Below are 25,711 nucleotides of genomic sequence, written 5' to 3' on the forward strand. Positions count from 1 at the left end.
TGGCAACCATTATGTTTGTTGAGTTCCTGGCAATAAAAATGATTAACCCAAAAATGTCTTCTCCCCCTTTCATGATTAGAATAAAAGCCTATTTGATCTTTCATTGAATATTCAATTTTAAGTGTTGCTTCTCTTTCTTTTCATTAGATATGTGACAAAGAATGGCATTACTACGTCATCAATGTGGAGTTTCCTGTAGTTACCTTATACATGGATGGAGCAACATATGAACCCTATCTGGTGACCAACGATTGGCCCATTCATCCATCTCACATAGCCATGCAACTTACGGTCGGCGCTTGTTGGCAAGGTAACTCCACATCAGGCCCTTCTCCCTGGCATACTGTGTACAGTCCAGGAAAGGTACTGAGAGAGAAAAGGGAAAAGCAAGTGATGTGAGATTTAGCCTAGAAAATTTACTACCCCTTACTAATAAAACAGGACTTTTTAAAATAAGGATTAATTCAGACACTAATTTGTGTAATAATAAAGCACTTGGCTTGAGACCAGATTTTGATGTTAGATCAACATGAGCAGTTTCATGGTTGCCTCTGAGTTGCTAGTGCCTTTAATTGTTCTGGAACCTTCTCTGTTTTCAAATGGGGGTTGTGTAGAGAAAAGGCTGAAAGTAAAATCCTGTACCAAAATTGTCATTTGACTCTCTTGATGCTAATCAGGATCCAAGGATCTCCCTTTATCCCCACACAAGTTGTCCAAGCCCCCAACCCTCTGCTCTGGGAGCTCATAAATATGCAGGGCTGAGGGGATGGATTGTTTACAGGCATGAGGCTATGGGAGGCCACCATCAAGTTCAGCTCAGCTCTGAGCCCTTTCCCCACTCACTAAGGGCAGAGGCTCCTCATTGCCTTCCCACTAGAAGGTCTCTGCTGCCGCCTCTCCTCCAATCCCCAGATTAGAAGGTGAATCTCCTCTTTGGAAACAAGAAAACCAGCTCTTCGAACATACATTTAACCTTTCTGTCTTTCACTCAGATCTGTTGGAATCTTTGTTTTTGTTTTCTTAAAAGCTGGGGTGCTTTGAAGTACCAGTGAGAATAGAGGGGAAGAAAAATGCTCCCCAAATAAGCATATTTGTACCCTGAGATGACCCAACCTCGTGATGACGGAGTCTGAAAGTTACTAAGATGTGTGACTTCGACCATTCACCATGGGAAAGAACATCAGAGAACCAGTTGACCAAAGAGTGAGCTAGGGGACATATAGGCCCCTGTGAGTTGAGACAAAGAGTGGGTGCTGGACCGCACCATGCAAGATAGGATCAAAAAATGCACACATAACACAGTCTGGGAGCACTAGGGATATAAAACCCAGGAAGGAATAAAGCACAAATGAGGCAAGGGAAGAGAATATATTTTTAGCTGAAGTCAACCACTTGACATCTGACGTATGTCACACAATACTAAGAAGTCATCAAACATGCCAATCGAACTGGCTAAGAGCTTCATGCGTATTGCAAAATTTTCCAGGAATTCAGAAAAGGGAGACTGTGTCGTGTGGCAAGAGTCTATGAAACTAATTCGTATAGCAAGCCACTGATTCAGAGATTGCACAGGAATCATCAGCCACTGAACACAGCCGCCCTCTCATGCAGCTCAGTGCCCCAGCCGGACACCACAGCCAGCCTCTGGATATTCTGGAACATAGGCTAAATGCTGCTCATGAGTTAAGGGAGTCCTGTGACATCCTCACTATGAACTTCACCATGACTCTTCCCTTAGAGGCCCTCAGAGACCACATTGAGATCCCTGTCACCCCAGCCTGCAGTGGGAACCCGCCCCCACCTCTACAAGGCCAGCTAGAACCACTACTGTGCGGTTGTGTACCCCCTGGGGGGGAAACAGTCCCGCCAAAATAAAAAGTAATTTTATAAAGAATTAAGATGACCTCTTTGAATCAGTTACAATAGTCTAAGTTATGCTACAGTGACAATCAGGCCCCAATTTTCAGGAACATAAAATAATCTTCAGTTGATATTCACTTCAGATCTTTTCTGTTTTTTCCTGACTCTGGGACCCAAGCAGGCAGAGCAGCCACATTGCTTCATACTGAGAAAAAGGAAAAAAAAAGTCTGATGAATGAATGGTGCATGAGCCCCTACAGCTTTCACCTACAAGTGACACCAATCCTTTTTACTCACATTTTATTCACCAAAGCAATTCATATGTCCACACCTAACTCCAAGAAGGCAGGGAAGTAAAAATCTACATTGTGTCTGGAAGAAAAACTGAAAATATTTTATGAACAACACTGATGAACACCATGGTCTATTCACTTAGGCAACAGATATCTGACTGTCCTTCCCACGGGGGGGGGGGGGGAACAATCACAACCATCTTGACTAAATGAGGCAACCCAAAATTCCACCTGACTCTAAGCTCAACGTCCAGATTCTCTGAGTGATTCCTGGCGACCTCTTCATCAGGCTAAGAGGCATAGGTGGCTCTCTTTCAGGACCAGCTGTGGCCCCACTTGATCTGGAGACCTATACACTAAAAGGAAGAAATACGCTGCCACCACAACTCCTATACACGCCCACGATGCAAAAGTGGAATAAGGAAAATAACCAAAAAACATTTCCACTAAGCAAGAGGAAGAATTAGAGAAACACCCGCAGTCTTTGGTCACTAGCAATTCTGAAATCCCTCTGGGCTGATGCTTTAAGGGCCCCTAACTCTAAAGCGGAGAGTGTTTTTTGTGGCTCCTGACTCCATTTTCTGGGAGTCTTTCCTTCTTGATATTCTCCTAGGCTACATATAAGACAGCATCATCGCTCCATAAATAACAGCACTAATATTATATCTGATAATGATTTATTTAAAAGCTATTTCACAAAACGCTTTTCAAACCAAAGCATATGTTCCTTTTAAAAGAATGTGGGAGAAAGTGCCTAGGAGGTGTTCACCGCCGAGTGTTTCTGCCCTCTTCCCAGAGGGATGCTGGAAGGTGCGGTCATAGGACTTGCTTTGGCCAATTAAATGGGAGTGGAAGTGCCTGATGTCATTTTCTGGATGAAACTTCAAGAGACAGTGATGCAAGGAGGCCCTTTATGTGCCTGGGTATTTACAATCCTGTGAGAAAGAGCTAGGAGTCCCAACTTGTAGATAAAGAAACCGAGGCTTTCTGAGGTAATGTAGCTGACCCTAGGTCACCCCGCCCAACCTGCCTGACCCCAGGTCTTCAGAGCCTGTTTTCTTCTCATTGTGGCTTCTTTCTCCATTGCTAGTTGATCATCCTGTTGATGTGATGATGTGTTTGGGAAAATGCTGGAGCTGATGTGTAAACTCTGCAACCCCTTTACCTTCTGACACATCTGTCAACTCTGGAATCAAAAACCCACAGCAACCCTGCATCCCAGTTGCTCATCCCTTGTTATATTTTCTCTCAAGCGACCCTCCAAAGAGCAAGGAAGAAGAGTTTAGGCTTTAGAGTCAGGAAATTTTGAGTGTGAGTCCAATCCCCACCCTGCCACTTGCTGGCTGTATGGTCCCAGCAGAACCTGTAACTTCCCTGAGCAACTATTTTCTCAGCTATAAAACTAGGCTAACACCTCCCTTGTCATTATAAGGTACAGGTGATAGGTACATGGAGTGTGCTCAGCATGCTTCAGTTGAATAAAGGCCTAAATTTGAAAACATCTACCGGTCTCCGCCTCCATCCCTTCTCCATTCCTTGCACCTAGACCCTACGCGGCAGACAGTCTGCAGGACCTTTGGTATGCCCTGGCTTTTGCCATTCCAGCCTCCCCGTGGCTCCTTGTGGGCACCAACTCTCCCCCCCGCCCCACCCTAGGAGGAGCCATCCCACACAGACCCTGATCTCTCAGGTCCATCTACACGTCAGAAGGAAGGTCAGTGAAGCAAGAGAAGAGCCAATGAGAAGACAAGTGTTGGAACACAGCCTTTGTGGTGTGGGCAAGAACCTGATCACGCGGTCTGTCAGGCCTTGGAGATGTAGGCATCTGCCCTGAGAGGAAAGATAATATATTGGTAAATTTTCAGCGTAGGAGAAAATTCTTCAAAATCTTCAAACTTGGGCCTTCTCGGAGGGCTAAGAGTTCACCAGGAAGACAGAGAAGGCAACAACAGCATATGCCGTTGCAGAGAAGTTTCACACAGGTGTGCTCAGAGCACCCGGTCGCTTGGGGGTTCGGGGGCCAAGACGAGTGCAGGAGAGCCTGGGAAGAGGAGTTGCGACCAGACCACAGGACACCCGACCATCTCGTGCAGGAGCTTGGATTCGCATCAATACCTGCATCCTCCTTGGAGTCATGCTTTGCCTTGGAAGAAGACATTCAAAAGACCTTTCAAAAGGACACAGTGCTGTGAAACCAAGAGCCTATGATGCACCCCCTTACTTGGCATATTTCTAACTTTCTGAAGTCCACTTATATGCATATTATAAGCCTGCTGGGTGAGCCTCTAATTGCCTCTGGGCTGGCGATTGTAGGGAGCTCTTTAGGTGCTTCTGAGGTTGGCAAGGAAACCAGCTCCCATTTGTGAATTTTCCAATTGGGGTTTAACAATGGGGATAGAAAATAATTTGATAGCAGCTGCTTGTTGGATGCTCCCGGGAACAGGCTCCAGCACTGTTGCTGGGCAGTGCTCCACAGCCCCAATTAGCCTACTGTGTCCTGTTAGTGAATTTGAAAGCCAAAGTAATCAGTGGAACTTCATTTTCATTGGTATTTTTTCCAGTAATTAAGAAAAAAAAGAGACTTCATTTACACTTAAGAAATGTTGCCAGCACAGCCCCGAGCATGTATCTTAATTGTAGAGAAAGGCTTTTGCAGCGAGGATGGACCTGGCATCACAAAAGAGTCCTCTTCCCCTCCTTGCCTCCACCTCTGTGTCACAGTGTTCTCAGGATGCACTCAGACCCCCTCCGGGCCCAGCTCCGTCTGTGCCAAGGCAGAAATTGCTACCTTTAGACCAATTCCAGGTGCCTTGTCTCTCTTGGGGTCACACCATGGGAGAAGATCGTTTAAAAGACTAATTAATTTGCCCTTTTCCTTAGATTTCCTCCTCATCCATTTCTAACAACAAAAATTCAAGTTCTACTGATCTATAATAAAAGTTGTATTCTCACACCTGCTTCACCCCTGGACCTTTAAACTGGGCCCACCCACTCAGGGACTGGAACCCAGGCGTCCCTGGCTGTCAGCAAGTCAGGAAGGCTGCTGATGGTGTCAGACCAGGGCCTGAGGTTTCAGGGAGATGCCCCAGCAGGTGGAAGTCTGGGCCGCCTCCACCCAACACCACAAACAGATCTGCTCTGGGTCACCTAGTTTGTGTGGCATCTGCAAGGGTTCTTTCAAGGAAGCAGCTAAGCAGATCTCAGAAGCATGTCTCTCCGCACGCCCTCAAGAAGCCACCCCTTGCTCCCTCCCTGATCCTCCTCTACTCTTGGCAGATCTCATCGCAGGCTTCCCTCCTTGTCACTTGTCCCCAGCAACCACCACATCCCTACTGCTGCCAGGAACTCTCCCCCAGTACTCTGGACCTTGGCCTTCCTAGAGCGTCCAGCTTTGCCTGCTCCTAACTATGATACTATCCAGGTCTGAGATGAGGAGACTTTTCTACCCTAGCTCCTGATCTTGCTGAGTCCTACCGCCTACTTAACAAATAAACCCACAGGAGGTAGAGAAAGAGGTGGTTCTAAAAATTAGAACTTCTTGTTAAGGGACAGATATAGAACTCCTATTGTGGCTTTGGGGAGGAGCCAAGGCAAAGAACAGGAGAGGTCAATAGTGGGATTAAAAGGCAGACATAACCCTGAGAGTTTCAATAATCAATAGCATGTCACCTTCAGACAGAGCAGAATTGGAGCCACACGTGGTCCTGAGATCTGGTGCACATTTCCAGGTCATCTTGTTGCCAGACACTAAAATTAGCACAGGGACTTGGAGTACATGCCTTCACTTAATAAGCTTGGTCTAATTTAGTACAAATTCTCTTAATAAAGTCTGTGTTGAAATTATTCTGCATCCCTAGGGTCTCTGCTGCTGGAAGAAAGCAGCATGTGCTAACATAGCCTGCCTTATATTCAGGTGGGCATTTCCCAGGGAGGGCTTCGCGAAGCTCCAGTTCCAAAGGATGCCCCTGGCACAAGGAGACCATGGTCAAGGGTGGGAAACTGCATAAATTCTCCCCACACCACCACGTTCAAGAGTCACAATGCTCGTTAGCTTATTAAGAGCTTTCAAAAGCTCACCAATAAAATAATCCGTTTGATATGACTTAACCCATATTTCTCAATCTTAACTCACTACAGAACTCACTCTTTGTGAAATAGTGTCCTTGGAACACTCTTCGGGAAACATCTCATTGGAGTTACCAATGCAGGTCTCCATCCCCTGCTAGGCTATCAGTTTACAGAGGCAAGGACTGTCTGCTCTCCCAGATTCTGCTCTCTTCACCTTCCCCCCTATTCCAGTAGGTCAAGAGAGAAGGTCAGTAGCTAATGTTTGTTGGATTACATCCCATTTTTGAAGCTGTTTTGACAAAGGTGTGTTGTTCGTGGTCCGACACACGGGGATGACTAACAAGGTGTCTCCTAGTATTAACTGTATCAAAAAATCAAGACAAGACTGCTCTAGGCCCTGGAGCTAATTGGATGTGAGGGCATATTAATTTAAAGGAGACATAGATGAAATCTGCTTTAAAATTCATGTCTGGAAACACGGTATAACTGAGTTGTATTCTAACTTTGTATCTTATTCCAAAGATTATACCAATTAGAAAAGTTGACAAGGATCTTGGAGTAAAAACAGTATTGTTTCACCTTCCCTGAGAGATACACCAGAGGGGAGGAGGAGAAAAGGCCACAGAAGTGAAAAACAGACAAAACTCACATCATGTAATTTCATATTTGAGTTCCTTGGTTCGTGCTGCCCATACAACGAGCTTGCCAAAAGGCTTCCCCTTTTGCAACCCTATTGCCTGGATAAGAAAGGGATCCTCACTTTGCAGATGAGGAAACTGAGAGGAGAGAGGGGTTTGGATTTGTACCAAGGTGTCTGCCACTGGAACTGTCACCCTTATTTGCATTGCTACACCACCTCTGCTTCTAAGGACGTGTATAGTCAGATGGCATTTCATATCCAAGTATGAAAGACCAGAGGATTCTGAAGTCTGGAGTCAGATCACTTGAGCAAACTCCCAGGGCATTCTTCCCACAGATTGGACAAAGTCAAACTGAGGCCTAACTACAGACCCATCATGGTTCAGTGTAGGGAGGGTTGAGTTTGGAGCTGTAAGAAGAAAATTTGAGATCCTTGCTCTGCTGCTCTGGGTCTTTGAAAAGTGTCCTGCCTCTGTAGTCCTCAGTTCTTCACCTGGAGAATGAAGGAGATCTCCTGGATGGTATGTGAGGGTCCTTCCAATTCCATGAATTCAGGTCCCCAACCCCACAGAGATGATTTGGGGGAGTCATAGGTTTTGCTGACTTAGAACATGCCATATATTAAATGTCTACTAGAAAGGCTGAGAGATGGCTACACAGACACGGAAAGGGCTGAGAAAGCCTGCTGAGAACGGTCATGGCCAGCTGCAACTGCAGATCATCCGTCTCCACAAGTCACCTGCAGCCCACAGCTGCAGCCCCCTGGGCTGTGTGGACAGTACTGAAGCTACAGCTTCTGGGGGTCTATTACACACTCCACTTAGTCTTTGCGTTCCGTCGGTGTCTCCATCGTTGAAATGAGGAAATGAGGGAAAGCAAGATTTCAGACCGTCTCACCATTTGCATTGCTCAAAATTGATACCCAACCATCCATGAAATTGTGTTCATTGAGGAGCATCCCCGTCAACAAGCCATGCACAGAGCAGCATCCGACTCGGGCAAGAGGGAAGGCGGTGTCCATCCTGCACACGCTTTGCAAATGGAGGAGACGGCACCTTCACACAGCTCTGATCTTCTACTTAGAGGGAAAGGGTTCAAAAGCTATTGAGGTGAGTGGGTCCCACCTCTCAGTAGAAAGAAAGCTGAAGGGTAAGTCAGTCCCAGTGCAAACTCTGGCTCAGAATAACTGCTGTCGAAGCCCCTCCGTGTCCACAGAACCCCAGTGTAATTGGACATTCTCCCCCGGCACTGTGACAGTCCCAGCCTGTCCCCATCTTTAGGAAGCAGCCCGATTATTACACCCTCCAAGAACCCTCTTTGAGCCTCCACACCCCCCCCCCCCCCGCCCACCACCACCACATCCATCATGCTGCATGCAAGTCAAAGCCTTGCCAGCAAGCGAGACCTGAGTCTGAATCTGATTCACTAATTCCTGGCTGCGTTGCTGTGAATAAGTGACCAAACTTTGGAAACATTGTCTGGGAAAGGAATTAGAAGTTTAGCAGGTAGGAATCTGAATTCACAAAGAAAAACTATTGTTTCCACATCCATCTTCGTTTCATTCCGAACCACTATTCCATCTGAGCGGGGGAGATTTAACCTTGGCAAATGTGAAACTGTTCCATTTCCTCGGCCAGCCGATTGCAAGGAAATGTATGTGGGGCTGCGGTGCCAGGGACAGAGGGGACCCCAGTCATCTTCCTGGGCAGATGTGCTCTGAGATGGTGCTCACCTCTTCGGTCCTGTCACTAACGGTCTTTCGGGGCTGGCAGCTCTCGGTATTTCTTCACCTTACTTAGGGGCACAAAAATATCCTCACTGCTTCTCAGGTTCTGTCTGTCAGACCATCTGCAGTCCATCTGCCTATCTGTCCAGATGCGACAAACCAGCATTGCCTCCAGCATCATGCTCCCCAGCCAAGGCTCAGCCCAGGTGGCGGGCTTCAGGTGCCTCACTCTGCACCCCTGTGCCTTACCCCCTCCACATCCTCCCTGCTAGCCCCCACCTCCCAGTCAGGGGTGACATTTTCTTGTCTGCGGGAAGCCAGATTTTTCTTCTTCTACTTTTCCCCAAATGTGGATCCATACCCAGATCTTCCCCAGCCTCCGAAGGGTTTAGGCTTCTGGAAGCAAAAGAAACTCAGCTTTAAGCTCCATCTGCTCATCTCCTTGTCACAACCCTCCCTGTGGCAATGAGCACAAGCCAGATATGTGTCTAAATGGAGGGTAAGATGAGAGAAATACTTGGGAAAAATCAAAAGAATAGAGGCTAAGGTCTCAAACATACTATCCTGCCACTTAAGTATTAACTAAAATAGCACATGAAAGAACTTGCCATATTTTAAGGGCCTAACAGATGATGGCCATTATTTTTTCCCTCTGATCCGTTGGACACCACATCTGTATCATTTCTTTGGATATCAATCATGCCCTGCCTTAGACCGTCTATTATACTGGCAATTTACTCATGTTTTTATTTCCCCAGTGTCTATACTTTATTCTCCCAACTAAGTAGAAGTTCTTAAAGAGAATGAACTACATCTTATAATTAACTCAATCTAACAGAAGGCTAGGCATTCAGCAAACACTTTAAAAATGTGTGCAGAGCTAGCCTCAGGAACCCAAAATCACATTCGCAAACATGTAGAGAAAGTTCTTTGTATAGGAAATCAGGTTATGTTGTTTTTTCTTAAAGTAATTCATGACCATGTTTGGGTCTAAATGTTAACAGAGGAGCCATGTGGTTTACTAAGATATTAAAAAGAAAGAGGCTTTCAGTGTATCTATTATTTTTTAAATCCTGCATCACAGCCACTCCTGAGTGCAAATAGATTTCAAATTTTATACCGGCCTCCTATTGCAAAGTGCTAATTGAATCAATTTCCTGGAGCTGCATCACTAATAAACAGAGTGCACCACAGATCTGGGATTCTTGCATCAAAAATACTAAACTTGAATGTTTTGTGGAGAAAAAAATGGTGTGTAGGAAAATGCCTTAGCGCCCAAGAAAGTCGCAAAGTCGCGGAGCTGCAGAGGGAGCCCTTGAGGGGGTCTAGATAACAGACCACAGAGGGCTCGCTCCCAGCCTCACTCTGGATGGGCCTGGCCAGTACACCGGGATGCTCCAGCTGGCCCCATGCATGGCCGAATGTACGCACACCGGAGGGGCACACACTTCACCCCTTCCTACTTGTGTGGCCTTAGGCCGCTTACTACTGAGAGATCTGAGTTGGCGTAACTGTAACTACAGAATGAGTACCTCCCTCCCAAGAGTTTGGTGAAGGTTCAGTAAGATGATGATGTATGGTGAGGACTGCACACCGTGTTGGAGACATAGTTCAATTCATACACAGAAAATGATTGTTGCTGTATCTGCTGCTCTCTGGGGACACAGGGTGGACAAAGCAGAGAGGAGACAACCATCCGAGTGCCCTGGGGAGTGGCAGCTCTGCCATTTGTACCCATGCTCACACCTTTCTTTGTGCAGATCAATGGGAGTGCCCGACTGTGAGGGCAGGAACATGTCAATGGCACTGAGGAGCACTTTACCCAAGGGGGCTTTGAGGGCCAAGATCAGGAGGTCCCCGATGGGTTCCCCCACCACTCTCAAGTCATTGCCATGTCATGGCATTCCCCAAAGACACATCTGTTTAAAGTTCCCTGTGGACTGAGTACTTTGATAGAACCTTCTCCTTTCATTTCCAAAGTGAAAATGTTTTTGATGGCAGGTAAGAACAACATGAGTCAAAATGGCTTAAAGGTGGGTGATTGGCTCCGCCAGCTGAGGATGCCCTGTGGTAGAGTGGTGAGGAGGTCTACTTGGGCCTCTACTAGGACTGTCCCAGCTCTGCCTGCCTTCATGCATCACCTTTGTTGTCCTTGGCCTGCTTACAAGGTGGCGGCAGCAGCCCTAAGCCTTCCTTCTTCACACCACCATCTCCAGGGTAGAGAGCAGGAGTAGGTTCCAGAAACTTTCTGGATAGAAAAGGGAAGCTCAAAAAAAAAAAAAAAAAAAAAAAAAGGGAAGCTCTTTTCCCAAAGGCTGCCAATTAATTCCTCCTCTCCTCTCATTGGCCTGAATTTGGTCTTGATTACTCCTGGGCCAGCCTCTGTGGCTTAGTGGACGCAGGTACCGATCGGCTTCATCGGATGCCAACACCTGACTGAGCCACTGGAGCAAGGGGAAGAGGAAAACCTGAGTAGCCGTGACTAAATAGAATCCATCCCTGGAATTCAAGTCAACTCCCCCGAACCTCTGGGCTGCCGCTGCAAGAGGGCAGAGGGGAGATGGATGTTGGAGAGACTCCACAATGTCCACTACTCTGCTGGCATTAATCCGCCACCTCTTTCAGTTCAAGAAACAGTTATGAAATGTCCGCTGTGTGCCAGGCAGGGTGCAGGATGCCGGGACCACACGGGGCACCTGTGCTGTTGAAAGGAATAAATGAGCCAACTTACGCAAAGTGCCTGTTGCAACCCTCGGCCCTTAATACCTGCTCAGTATCATCTTCATTAAAATGAATAATGCATGAGTGCTCCCTGCCATCCAGGAGACTTAAACAAATACATTCTAGCAGTGTGCAAAGGCTAGCAAGAGTAAGCCGGTGGGTGGCGTGAAGGAGAGAGATCGCACAGCAGTGTGCAGAAGGCCCAGCCTAAGAAGCTTAGAGCCAGGGATTCCTGACCTTGACTTCACATTCAGCGCACCTGAGGAGCTTCTGAAGCTCTTCACCCCAACTCAGCCATAATCTCTCAAGGTGGGACCCAGCACCAGAATCAACTTGATTTTTTAAAGATCCTCAGATGATTAAAATGTGCAGGCAAGGTTGAGAACCACAGTGATAGGCTATTGAGGACATAAACCCCACACATGTAAGCCATTAGCAACGTGGGGTTTTGAGGGTGTGGTCGGATGAAGTCAGTGCTCCAAGGCTCAGGAGAGGACGTGGTGGGCAGGGGGGCTCTGGCCAGGGAGGGGGGAAAGTAGACCGGGTGACCCATGAGAGGCTTCTGTGTGCAAGCCGGGGACAGAGAGCTTACGGGGCCTTGAAGGACCATGGCGTTTGCCTAACCTAAGCCATTTGGAGGTGGTATCTAAGCGTGAAGAGGAACAGGTGTGAGCAAGGTGTGCATGCCAACACAGGGTATTGGTGTGGACTCAATCACCAGAGAAAAACCACACCACAATTTCAACGGATAAGTATAAAGAATTATTAACCATAATAGAGAATTGGAATCACAAGGATTCGCTACTGAGAAGTAGAACTCTCTAGAATATGGGAACGCAGGTATTAGGAGCATCTACTACCCCAGGGCTGAATTAGAGTGACCGGGGAGAGCCCTCTGCCCCCTCCAGCTGAGGTCCAGGCTCTGCTGGCACAGAGAAGTCACTGTGGGGGTCACTCTAGTAGAAATGGTCAGAAATTGGCCCTCCGGCGTGCTGTCTCACTGCAGCACACTTCGCTAGGGATGCATTTCAGGAGACCCAGGGACCAAAACCCAGAATTGTCCCCTGCAAGCCAGCAGAGGCTGTTTACCAAACCTTCCCAGGGAATTAGCAAAACTGGAATTCGACCCACATCCCGCTACCTACGTCCTGCTACATCTCTGAACAGACAGAAGTGCGAGATCAAGGCTAGTGTCGGTGTAGGCTGCTCAGAGAGAAGGGGCCCGTGTTCCGTGAAGGCTGTGGGGAAGGCCTCCTAGAAGAGGTGAGGGTTCAAACGGACCTTGGGGGAGCTTTTACTTTAGAGACGTGGAGAAAACCAGGGAGGGAGGAGGAGGAGAGGCCTTGACATGAGCAGCACTGAACAGTTTCATGTGAAGAGCAGGCCGGCGCTCAGATAGGCCTTGGCTCAGCCCATAGAGAGAACAGTGGAAACCAAGAAGTAGGCGAAGGAGAAGAGAGGCAGAGGCAGAACAGAATCCGGGAACTTGAATTTAAGTGGGTACGAAATCAATTCATTGCAAGAGAGCCAGGCCTGTGGATGGAGGGCTCGGGGACTCCTCGGCGGCCTGCCAACCCCTCCGTGGAATGTCGGGAGGCGAGCGCCGGCTTTGGAGTCAGACCAGGACCAGAGGACCAGCTCCAGCGTCGGCTGTGCATCCTGGGGCCAGTCCCTCAGCCTTTCTGAGCCTCAGGGGTCTGCAGGTGTGAGCGGGAAACAAGGACCCCTTCTTTGCAGGCTTGCTCAGATGGGGGCCCTAGCTGAGAGCCGGGCGCACAGCAGGCCTCCTGTCAGTGGCAGCCTCCCTCTCCTTCCCGTTCTTTCTCTCTAGGTCCTTTCTTCTAAAGCAGGTCATGCCTCTGAAAGCAACTGCTTCAAGTTGAAGAATTCCAGCTTTTCTAAGTCGGGTGCAGCTGGGGGGCACCGATGATATCCTCCTGTTGGAGTACGGCCGCTGAGCTTACTGCTCTGGAGGAGAGGCTCAGGTTGCGGGGACACAGCCACAGTGTGTCCTTGGTCCCCCAGCCAGATCGTGGGTGTTCCATACCCAGCCTCCACAGGGCAAATGACCCAGTGCTGCTTTCACTTCTAGGAGGAGAAGTCACCAAACCACGGTTTGCTCAGTTCTTCCACGGCAGCCTGGCCAGTCTCACCATCCGCCCCGGCAAAATGGAGAGTCAGAAGGTGATCTCCTGCCTGCAGGCCTGCAAGGAAGGACTGGATATCAATTCCCTGGAAAGCCTCGGCCAAGGCATAAAGGTAAGGAAGGAGCCAGTGTCGCCACCAGTAAGACATTGACTTGTGGGGCGGAGGCTGCCCAGGGCCAGCGCACTCTGGGAAACGGAGTCCCCACCTGTCGAGTTGCACAGAGATGGTGCGGCGGGGGGTGAGGGGCCGTGACTGCCGTGGTGGACTTCTGCTGTGTCGTGAGATTCCCTAGATGAAGCCCTTGTGCATCATCAGTTCATTACACAAAAGCAGACACGTGTCCCCTGTCTACCAGAAGGGGATGGTTGTATTTCGGCTGTTCTGGGTTGGTTGGTTGCTTTGTTGTTTGTTTGCCAAAGGAACAGGAGCAGCATGTGAGAAGAGATTTCAAAAAAATATTTAAAAATAGAATGAAAAGTTTGGCCATGTTAAATATAAATTAGGAAGGAAGGTCAGCCCAGGGGGGCTGGAATTAGCAGATATGGAGGTTGCTGGGTCTCATGTCGTGAAATTGAAGCGCAGGTTGGGCTTCGAGCAATCTCTGGCAGAGGGAATGTGAGCAGATTCATGCAAAATAAAAACATTCATGTGATCCGAAAGAATCAAAGCTGTGTTCTGAAAAAGGTACCTCCTGAGGGGCAGGACACGCGTAGCTAAACGTCCTCAGTGAGCACCCGGCCCGGTCACCTCACCCCCACCCGGCAGGGAGCCTGCTGGCCTCACCTGGACCCTGCGCGCTCCTGCCAGCAGGGAGCCTCTGGGAACCTGAGCAAAGAGCTGGTTAAATATCACTGCACCCCGGCTCGGTCCTAATGGACCCCCGAGAGAGTAGACAGGCCACCCTCGGCCTCCTGGAGCACAGGCCAGCCCCACGAGCCAACCCCCTCCCCACAGCCTGGAGGTTTCCTTTATGGGCCATTTCTCAAGGCTGGTGTGACCAGAGCAGAGGCTGCCCACTTCACCCCTCACCTACCGTCTCCTCCGTGCCTCCTGCCCTGGGCCTACCCTGCCTACCCCTACCCCAGGGTATAGGGAGTCCCCCCTCCCAAAGACAGCACCTTTATTTTTGCTGCCAGGGGAGCCTATGAGGCTCTGACATGGGGAGCCATGGAGGGGCTGGTGATCTGAGCACATCATGTTTTTCTTTAAGCCGCAGTCACTTCAGCAAACATGCCATGGACACCCGGGTATTGGTTCTGGGCTAGATGGAGGGAGACCCAAAGCTGAACATTCCCAGCCTTTTATCTTCAGGGAAGTCAGTGGCCCAAGCTGATGTTTGTAATCCAGGCTGGTAAGCTGCGATAACGATGAGCACGAGGGTCCCCCAAGTGCCAGACACAGCTCTAAATGCTTTGTGGGTACTAACTTAGTCAATACCAGAAGAACCCTATGACAAAGCTCCCATAAATGTTCCTATTTCACACATAAGGAATTGAGGACTTTAAGAGAATGGAAACTTGTCTGAGATCCCAGAACTGGTAATGAGCAGAGCCAGAACTTGAACCCCAGGAGGTCTTGCTCCAGAGTTCCAGAACCTGAGGAGCAGCAGTTGGAAAAGGCTCCTTGGAGGAGGTGGGGTCTGAGCAGCATGTTTCAGGATGAGGAGGAATCAAGCAGGAGAAAGGCAGGGGGAGGGGAGCTGGGTTGTCACTCTAGGCAGATCCGAGAGCATGGATGATGGCAGGGGGCTGGGGTGCCCCATAGCGTGCACTGGGATTCCAAGAAGGAGTTACATGCCCCAAATTGTTAAAGTGCCCAAATTGTAGGAATAAAGGTGGAAGTGTGGTCCCCTAAGCATAGGCTGTGTCATGGGGCCCGGTGAACTGTGTTCAGGTGTTTACATGTTTTCTCCGGTGGGCCCCAGGGGGCCACTGAAGGACTCCAGGTAGAGCAGCATGATCCAGCCAGGAGCATAGTTTAGGATGCTCACCTTGGAGGCTGGGTCAGAGGGGGAAGGTGGGAGGAGCGTACAGACAGGGCAAGGCAAGAATGGCCTTACAGAACCTTAAATAGGCACGAACAGGGGCACTCAATAGTTAATCACCTGTCATTGAAGGAGACCTGCAAGACTGCCTCATGTTGGAAAGGACGACTCCTCACCCCACACCCCCACCCCCATCCCTGTCTACTTCATGGCACATTTGATATTGGTACCCTCGCATGCGGAGCCTGGGGTTTGATCCTCAACCAACTGTTGGGAGTCATTCCCTTAGCATTTTGTCAGCCCAGTGATGCAGAAACCTGTCCTCCAACCCTCCCCCCCTCTAATTCTGGGTTTGCTCCCCGCCTCTGAGTGGATCTGCTCTGCTCCGGAGCATCCCATGAGATCACGGCTTCAGGATTCAAGCACTACAAAACAAACAATCCAAAGATACTGCACCAAAAAGCCCCACATTCTTAGAATTCTACATTAGGAGATGCACAATCTCTACGGAGCATCCAGAGCCTATGACGAGAGGGGGTTGTAAACTACGTGGCACACAAAGCCGTGGCAGGTGCAGAGGCTCTTCCAACTTTTCAGGATCCCACCTGTTGACTCCCAGTCACCGCAGAGGATCCTTCTCCATCCTTAGGCACAGCTGGCACGAACTAGCACCGCAGGAGAAGTTAATGATAAGACACAAGTCATCGTGTACCCACCGGGGGCTATTCGAAGTTCATTATCCCTACGCCTCACAACAGATTAAATGTTATGGCCCCATTTCAGAAATAAGGAGACAGGCTCAGGAACCTGCCCAAAATAAGTCCATGCTCTTTCCTCCACACCAGCAACTCAGATTATAAGGCGTTCTTGAAAATTATTCAGACTTCCTTCTCTCTTGCCCTAACTCCATTTCATATCCCTCACTCATTTCAGAATAATGACTGTTTTTCTCCTTTCTCCTGGTTCCAGGCCTCCCCACTCCTCCCTGGCTAGTCCAGAGGAAAGTGAGGGCCTCCTCTAATGAACAAGACTATCTATCTATCCATCTGCTCGCAGGGCCCAGTGCAGGTTCCTCTTTTCACTCGTCTTCCCCTGGATCATGCCTATTTCTGAATATTTGTCCAGCATGTCTGGGGTCATTAAATGGTTGGGGTGGTTACTGTCTTGTACCCGTACGAGATCCTGGGATACTATGGAATAACCACCTTCCTGAAGAATATCCTGTTCTGATTTTCCTAGCATAAGGCCTGCCAATTTGTTCTTTCATAGCCCAAGAACACCTCAGCATTTTTAGAAAAGCTTGAACTTAGGTGTATTTAATCCATACTATGTGTTATGGATCATAGGGATTTCAAAGATGAAAACACATGATACCTGTCCTCAAGTAGCTCAAGGCCTGGAAGTACTTAACATAAAGTACAATAACTTAAAATGTTTAATAAAACAAGATAATCTAATAGAGAAAAGAACAAAGAACACAGAGGCAGGAACCCTTTATATGGGAGGAAGGCCAGGAGACTTTACCTAGAAGGTGACATTTGGGATGAAAGTTTTAAAGGTTGCATATTAGTTTCCTGAGGTTGCTTTATAATATACCACAAGCTGGTTGGCTTAAATATCGGAAATTTATGAAAGAAAGAGTAAGAGAGTAAGAAAAAAAAGTCCACAGTGTTGGAGGAGTGGGAAAGAGCCAGACCTCTGGGACAAGGCACTCCTTGGTTCAAACTATACTACAAATATTTACTAGCGGGGTGACCTTGGGCAAAGTAATTTAATTCTTAAGCCCCAATTCCCTCATGTATAAAGTGTATTTTGTTGTGATGCTGAGGGAATTGGATTTTATGTATATTTTATATATATCTACATTAGGTATCTACAGATGAAAAATATGTGTATAGAGATAGATGAGATGATAGATACAGGTATAAATTTCTAGGGATCACCTTTAGCAAACCTAATAGGTTCTCAACAAATCACAGTTCCCTTCTCCCGCTGGGCTGGTCTTGCACTTGGTATTACCACTGCCCCAGCTGCTTTTGAAAGGTAAATTTGGGTGACAGTTTTGGCAGAGGAGCCTCGAATATGGCAAGTCTTCCATCTGGCTCAAGCCAGAGGGGCTGGCAGGTGTCCAAGTGAATGGCAAGGTGCCTGGAGTACCATGGCCAGCCTTCCCTCGAGGAACAGCCCTGGGCTTGGGACAAGGATTTCACTGATATCCCAGCCTGGTAGGTGCTTGGTGACCCCGGCTGACCTGGGATAACTGACTATTCCCAAAGGCCATCTGTCTAGCAGCTTCTCAAAGAAAGGAATCACGGTGGCCACAACACAGCTTCCCAAAGGAGTATGAGTGCTGTCACCCTTTTCTGGGCCCCCAGGAAGCCATCTCTTGTCCCTGAGATAATGCTACTGCCACTGTGTCTGACACAGAGACCTACCTCAGACATGCCACAGGGCTGGGAACACCACAATTTAAAAAACGAAACAAAGAAACCTACTTTGGTGGAAGGTTTTATTGATCCTGCCAGAACTATATTGATGGCTAGGCCTGTACCCACCTTCATGCCCTGTGGCAGCCCTCAGGATGCTCAGACGGCCAGACTAGGGTATTAACTGGAGATCCAACACATAGCCGATCCACCTTCTCCTTAGGGGGCTGCGGTGGGAATGCACCCTGTGCTGATTGCCATGATGCTGCCGATTCAACTCTCTGGAAGAACTGTTTGATTTTCTTCTTATTTATTTAAATAATCTATACACCCAACACAGGACCCTAAGTCCCAACCCCCAGATCAAGAGTCCTATGTTCTTCCAACTGAGCCAGCCAGGCATCCCATGATTTTCTTGTTTAGCCCTTGTGTGAAGGTTGGCTCAGCCTCCACTGCAGGGCCTATCATTTTGTCATGTTTCTCATGTGCTAGACCTGAGGGTAACCCTGGGAAAAAGTCCATAGACCCTGCCCTCAAGGTGCTCACAGTTGCCTGGGGGAGGCAGGCAGACAGCAACAGCACCATGACTCTGCTACAGCAGGAATGGTACACGGTGGTGCGAGGCCATAGGGAGGCAGAAAGACATGTGGGAACATAGGTGGTATTTCAGAAGAATGAACTTGAATCTGCTCAAATCTGAAATGGATGATTTGTGCAACACTCAGAACAGGGAACCTCTATGGCTGAGCCCACTCAGCTAGTGAGTCCTCCACAGCAACGGAGAAGCCAACTCAGAGAGTGACTGTGACATCACCTGCACATATATCCAGGGACTCCCAAACCCAAAAGAGGGATTGGTGCTTGTGAGCAGACCTTCCAGACCACAGAGACCCTGCTCGGGGCATTGAAAGACCAGCAGTGAAGGCAGCAGTACCTGTGTGGGCAGAGACTCCATTTAGAAATAATTACAACGCTAAGAATTATAATAAAATCTATCTTGGACTAAACACCCTGTAAGTACTAGATTCATTATATATGTTATCTCATTTAAGCCCCCAGACAGCTAGATATTAACATCCCCATTCTTTTTTTTTTTTTTTTTAAGATTTTATTCATGAGAGACACATAGAGAGGCAGAGACCCAGACAGAGGAGAAGCAGGCTCCATGCAGGGAGCCCAATATGAGACCTGATCCCCAGACCCCAGGATCATGCCCTAGGCCAAAGGCAGGTGCCAAACCGCTGAGCCACCCAGGGATCCCCTATCCCCATTATTTTCAATGAGGAAATAAAGTCCAGAAAGGGGAAGTAAATTGTCCAAAGTTGTATTTCATAGTCCGTCCTAGAACTGGGGTACTGCAATCCACGCAGCCCACGATCTTTCCAAGTTGCCACAGAGCCTTAGGTGAGAATCCTGCCTGGGAAGGGTGCAATTTTTCCAGATAGGCTAAAATATTGCAGTAACAAATAACACCAAGATCCCCATGGCTTAATGATTAAAAGTTTATTATTCTCTCATGTCAAACCAGGGAGGTGGAGTGGGGTTTCTGCCTGGAATGCCACAGCCACCAGAGGGGAGGAAGAAAAAGGCTGGAGCATCTGCAGGGTCCTTCATGGACTCAGCCCAGAAGCCCTGCCCCACTCCCTCTCATACCTCATTGGCCAGATGCAGTCACATGGCCCACCCATACATGGCAGGTGGCTGATGCCAAAGGTAGCCTCCAGGATGCTGAGGATGCAAAGGAGAGCAGGGTTTAGTGAGCACTGATAATAACTCCCACAGAGACTTAAAAGAGAGTGACTAAAAAAGTCTTTTTTGGGAGTAACCCTGAGATGATACTGAGTACAATGTGGGCCAAGGGGGAACATTAACTCATTCATCTAATGGGATTACAGGGCACTAGGGCTACGTTCTGAGATTCAGAGATAAGAAGTGGCACCCCTGTCCTCGGTGAACTCATGGTCCCTGTACTGTAATCATTATATTACCATTTCATAAGCACTATAGGAACCCAGTGGGGACCTAAATGAGGGAAGCTGGGGCGGCCTCAAGGAGGAGGTAACAGTAAAACAAATGATAGTTGAAGGAGGCAAAGATTTAAGTTCTCAGTTGCCTAGGGGCCACATTACAGGGACCTTACATGGGTCATATCAACAGTGGTACTCATGGGACACCCAGTTCCTTTTAGAGTCCAGGCTCAGAACGGAGAGCTCTTAAAAAGACAACCAAGTCCTATCAGGGAAAAGTTAATATACTAGATTTTTCCTTCCACTCATAATAACATACTCCATCTCCTTCGTGGCAAGAGAAATGTAAATTAAAAATACACTAAGGTAGCATTTATCACCTATCAGACTAGCAAAAATCCCAAACTACAGCATATTCTTTTGAAGTTTTGAGAAAAGAAGCATTCCTATACACTGTGAGAGGGCGTGTATATTAATATATTCCCTACCAATGGGGAATCAGGCAACATTTGTCAAAATTTAAAGTGCGTATACTCTTGGACCTAACAATTTCACACAGAGGGATTTATCCAATAGATATATATTTGCACCCATGAAATGCACCAAGATTATTCATTATGGCATTATTAGTAAAAGACTGGAAATAATCCAAGTGTCCATAAAAAATTGGTTAAATAAATTATTTACACAGTAGCATATTACACAGCTGTAAAAAGGAGGAAACTTATGATGTACTAATACAGAACAATCTCTAAGATATGAGCTAAGGAAAAAAAAGCAAAGTACAATAAAGTACATGAAATACTACCATTGGTGGAAGAAAGAAAAAGGAACTCTATATTCATAAGACTGCTGAAGTATAACTTTCAGGATAGGCTAGGTGATGCTGCAGTAACAAGTGACTTAAACATCTCAGTGGATTACACACTTTTTTTTTTTTTTTTTTACTGTTCACAACCAATGTCCATTGTAGATTGGCTTCAGCTCTGATCCACATACCACCCATACTGGGAGACCCAGGCTAATGGAACAGGCCCTAAGGGAACTTGGCAGGTTTCATGGCAGAGGGAAAGGGATATTGAAAAACATGCACTGGCTGTGAAATCTTCTTCATGATTGTGAACCAAATAATATTTCTGGCCACCTTTCATTAGCTGAGGAAGTCACATGACCACTACTGAGTGCAGCAGGGCAAAAGTGTATCTTGCAGGGAAGAGCTCCATGTGTCACATAGTCAAGCCTATGGACAATAGGACAGGCATGTATAAGCCTCCCACTGGGAGGGGAAACGATTATAAACAGTTTGCAAAGCAGAAATATAAACAGTTTATAAAGCAGAAATGCAACATGGAACTAAGAAATTAATACTCGTGGGATGAGATATTGGAAACTGGGTAGATAGGATGGGCACTTTCACTTTGTGTGTGTGTGTGTGTGTGTGTGTGTGTGTGTGTATAGTTATGTGAACATACTATGCATAAGAAGTGTTGCCAAGTAGCTATGTAAAAATATATCCAGATCAGGGGTGCCTGCCTTGCTCATTTGGAAGAGAACATGACTGTTGACTCAGTTGGGGTGTAATTTCGAGTCCCATATTGAGTATAAAGATAATTTTATATATATATGTCCAGATTTTTTTTTCCTGTGGCATGAACTCCAGATACATCATCTGAATGCACTGATAAGCTCCTGACATCTTACTGATAATAAATCCTGCTCAGAAGCATGTGAGGATCAGCAAGTCCAACCAGTACCATGGCAGTGCTCCATGCTCCACACTCCACGCAAGGAAGAGTAACTGCCAGGGCTTTGCAGGGAGAAGCAGGAGTCTGTATCTGGTTTATCCAATTTGAGGACTCAAGTGACTTGGTGGGGAGCATCACAGCCCCCAGACCTTCACCAAGTGTAGGATATTAGGGTCTCTGGGTGGAATGAATAGATAATGGACCTGGGACAGCTGACAGGGGTGTATACAGAAAATGAGCACAACTCATGGGTAAGCAGAGTAAAGCACCAGGGAAGCAAAATAAGGAGTGAGATCTGAGAGAGGAGGGCCGTTAACTGAACGATGAGCTTTAAGGTTGGAAGCCAAGAAGACAGCATGGATCAGGAAAGAGAGCACAGGGTGAACTGAGGAAAGTTCAAGGCCAAAGACAAGACCAGTGAAAGGAGCCAAAGCCCAAGTGTCTAGGCAGCCAGCTGAGGGGGCAGGCTGTCCAAGGGCTGAAAGACTCGTCAGGACCCCACAGCGGCACAGAGCAGGGGCCACCCTGCCAAGGGCTGGACCACAAGAGCCCTGTGACAGGGATTCAGAATCCCATCCTGCATTTATAACCCCCAAGGATCTTACAGGGAAGACCTGGAAGCCCCCCAGGGGTAGCAGGAATTGCTTAAGGGGCTAAAACAGTCATCTGTGCGCATGGCTGCTGCACTGGCCTACACTCTGGAGACACTGGGCCTTCGTGGCCTGTCCATGGAGATGGTGGGCTTTGTTGTTGATCATGCCCCCCCATGACACCCCCTTTCTTCCTCCAGTACCACTTCAACCCCTCGCAGTCCATCCTGGTGATGGAAGGTGACGACATTGGGAACATCAACCGCGCCCTCCAGAAGGTGTCCTACATCAACTCCAGGCAGTTCCCGACGGCGGGCGTGCGGCGCCTGAGAGTCTCTTCCAAAGTCCAGTGAGTAGACACACTCGGGTCTGCCAGGGGCCCAGCGAAGCGGCAGAGAGGGCCCCTGGGGAATGTTCCCTGGCAAAACAGAACTCATCTTTCTTCAGCTATTCGCAGTTTCTCTGCCATCCCTAGGAGGGTGCCCCAATGGATCTGTGTTGTCTTCTTTAATGTGCTGTTGCTTTGCCAACACATATCGAGCTTTCTCTATTTAATTCAGAATGTGATGTACCGCTTCCTGTAAATTCTCAGCTCAGTTTTAAGTGGTCTGATTTAAGGTTACAGTAACTGGTACATAGTAGGTGTACCTTGACAAATGTTTATTAAATTGGATTAAATCAACCAACCCAGCTTTGCAGAGCAACTAAATACCACAGGTATGCAAGAAAAGAGAGGGTGTGGCTCTTGTCCCAAGGGATCAGAGTTCAGTAACAGAGATGAGACCATTTATTAGTGAAGCCTGTGGATTCTGCCCTTCTTGGTCTGCCAAGTCATTTCTCAGCCACAGCCACTGCCTGGTAGGGCAGCAAGGACAGGACCCCAGAAAAACTCCAGGGAGGGGGAGATACCTAGCCCCTGGAACAAGGAAACTGAACCCAGAAGAACAGGAACAAGGCTGGGAAAGATGGGTCTGCTGACTGCCACGTTACTGGGGCCAGAGACAGGTGCCCGGCTAAACCCCACAGGCAGCAATTAGATTCAACAGTTCTAGTGACAGAGGAGGTGCTCCCACCTTCACGCTAAGGGCACCCTTGGAGGCCTGGGATAGGGAGCAAGCACCTCCAGGTCAGCTCCACACTGCAGTCAAGTAGGGGGACCAGGCTACCGTAAACTGACAAGGGGCAGGGTGCCCTCTGGGGTTGGTACAGCAAAGGCCAGACAAAACCGGGAGCACACCACTGCTCCCACACCTCGCCCACCTCCAAGAAGATGGAGTGTGCTTCCCTCAGGAACTTTCCCAAGGGATACAAGTTGACAAATGCCACCCACTGGAGTCCACCCAGCCTACCCAGAGCATCCATCTGGGCCCCGGGGGCTCTTGCAACCTAGGTCTTTGGCCTAGAGAAGCCGCGGAGAGTGCCAGTGACTCACATGCCTGATGGAATCTGATGAGGGTGTCAGATCTGCCAACATTTACTGAGCTCCAACCACGATGCAGGCTCTGGGGTCGGCTTCTTTGCTATATGTCATCACATTTGATCCTTACTACTCTAAGATAATTATCATCAACCACATTGTATAGATGGAGAAACCGGTTCACAGGAGTCACACCTTGCCCAGGGTCACCCAAGCCCATTATGCCAGAGCCAGGCCATGGACCTTATCTGACTTGCCAGGCATTGCTCATGGGGTCACATCATCCCACCTTCCAGGTATTTCTGTGGCAATGTATCAGGAGAAGAGAGTGTGATCAGTAGCACTCAGCACATCTGCAACAGGGGCACGGTGGGATCTCCTTGTAGAGAGACAACAGATACAAGCGCAGGAGAGTTCGGCCCTGGGGTCTCGGCGAGGTGCCCGTCACCAGCCAGTTAGGCAGCAATTTGCTTACCAAATCCTAATGCACATACCAAGCAGTTGCTAATTAATATTGCTGCTGATTACTTTGTTAAAGGATAATTAAAGGCTTAACAGTTACTTGTTGCTTGTATAGAAGATTCCCATTTCTCCCAGAAGCCAATCTTCTTTAAGTCCCTAGATTGTTATTAGTTCTGACTATAATGTGGCTTTAAATCTGAATGTCTGTTGACACCCTCAGAGTCTCTGAGGTACCTGGCAAGGACTAGAGGGGGTTGTGTGTATCCTTGTCCATGGCCGCGTGAAGGATGCTTTTGTCGCTCACTCTTCAGCGCTGTGACCACAGCTGTTTTCCCAGGTGCTTTGGAGAAGATGTGTGCATCAGCGTCCCCGACGTGGATGCCTATGTGATGGTGCTGCAGGCCATCGAGCCCCAGATCAGCCTCCGTGGCACAGACCGCCTCTGGAGACCTGCTGCCCAGTTTGAAAGTGCCCGAGGGGTGACCCTCTTTCCCGACCTCAAGATTGTGAGCACCTTCGCCAAAGCCGAGGCCCTAGGTGACCTGAAGACCACAGGTACGGATGCGTACTAGGTTGTGGGGTGGGATCGGTTCGCCCAGCCATGTCACGTGCCGCTTCAGGACAGTGGCGCTGCTCACCACGGCAGGGAATTTCTAATAGCAAAGCAAACAAAGCTGCAAGCAACACAAATAACAGGAGGGAAACGAACCATTTGGCAAATAATTGGTCCACCTGCGTACGTGAGGTGATGTTGGAGGGAGAGTATTTATGTCAAATGGTAAATGAAAGAAAGCAAGATGCAAATTACAGAGGGCCCACCCACACACACACACACAGGAAAATGTCAAGAAGAAAACACACCTATCGCTAGCAGTGCCGTTCTCTGAGACACAGAAGAGCCAGTTTGTCTCTGCTCTCCTTCACTTTGCTGCAAATGCAAAATGTTCAATAGTAAACATGTATTATTTTGATAATTGGAAGAACAGCTAAAGAGGCACAAGGAAAAAATTCTAGCTGCACCTTAATATACACCCAGTAAAAGTCAGGTGATCCAGCAGCATTAGTCTCAGCTCTCAGGAAACTTTGCAACACATCTATCCTTGGGAGGGCCACCCGACGGAGGTGGAGTAGTTGAGATGATCTGCTGGGAGAGACAGTTGCATGGAAAGCTACGGTGCTCTCAGCTGTCGGAGAGGGAGGGGTGACGGGAAGGAAGAAAGGGAAACCCAGGACTCAGATCTACAGGGGAAATACTCATTTAACCGTCCTCTGCAGCCTCCTCCAGGAGCAGACTTCCAGCTCTCCCTCCCTCCCTCCCTCCCAAAGCAGCTGCTAATGATGTGCTGGCACCAGTGGGCCTGAGTCCCTGAAGGGCTGCCCCTCTAACAGTCCTAATTACTCACTGCCTTAAACCACCATGGTCCCTAGCGAATGGGATGCCTCAAAAGGTAGCTTTTCTTAGCTCATGGTAATAGATAGTGTCTTACCAGGGGTCCCTGCCAGGACAGGGCTGTTTCCTAGCGACACCCCCCCCACCACCACCAGGTACATTAGGGCCTGTGATCTTTCCCTTCCCCTCATTTGTAGAATAATCATTATTATAGATGCTTTAAGAAAGCAGGCTCATGGCATGTGCCACCAGGGCTCAGTGACCCGCCCCAGCAT

At 48.2% G+C, this 25,711-nt stretch overlaps 1 protein-coding gene across 1 annotated transcript in view; it reads left to right on the top strand.

Moving 5' to 3' along the window:
- CLSTN2 (calsyntenin 2) overlaps positions 1-25,711 on the top strand; it is a 483,511-nt gene that overhangs the window by 434,121 nt on the left and 23,679 nt on the right. Inside the window, exons 9-12 of the mRNA XM_038571050.1 lie at positions 148-310; positions 13,400-13,566; positions 22,368-22,516; positions 24,384-24,601. Of these exons, the coding sequence (XP_038426978.1) occupies positions 148-310; positions 13,400-13,566; positions 22,368-22,516; positions 24,384-24,601 (697 nt within the window). The remainder of the gene's footprint in view (positions 1-147; positions 311-13,399; positions 13,567-22,367; positions 22,517-24,383; positions 24,602-25,711) is intronic.

The sequence above is a fragment of the Canis lupus genome, chromosome 23, assembly GCF_011100685.1.
Source record: "Canis lupus familiaris isolate Mischka breed German Shepherd chromosome 23, alternate assembly UU_Cfam_GSD_1.0, whole genome shotgun sequence".
Taxonomy (NCBI): Eukaryota; Metazoa; Chordata; class Mammalia; order Carnivora; family Canidae; genus Canis; species Canis lupus.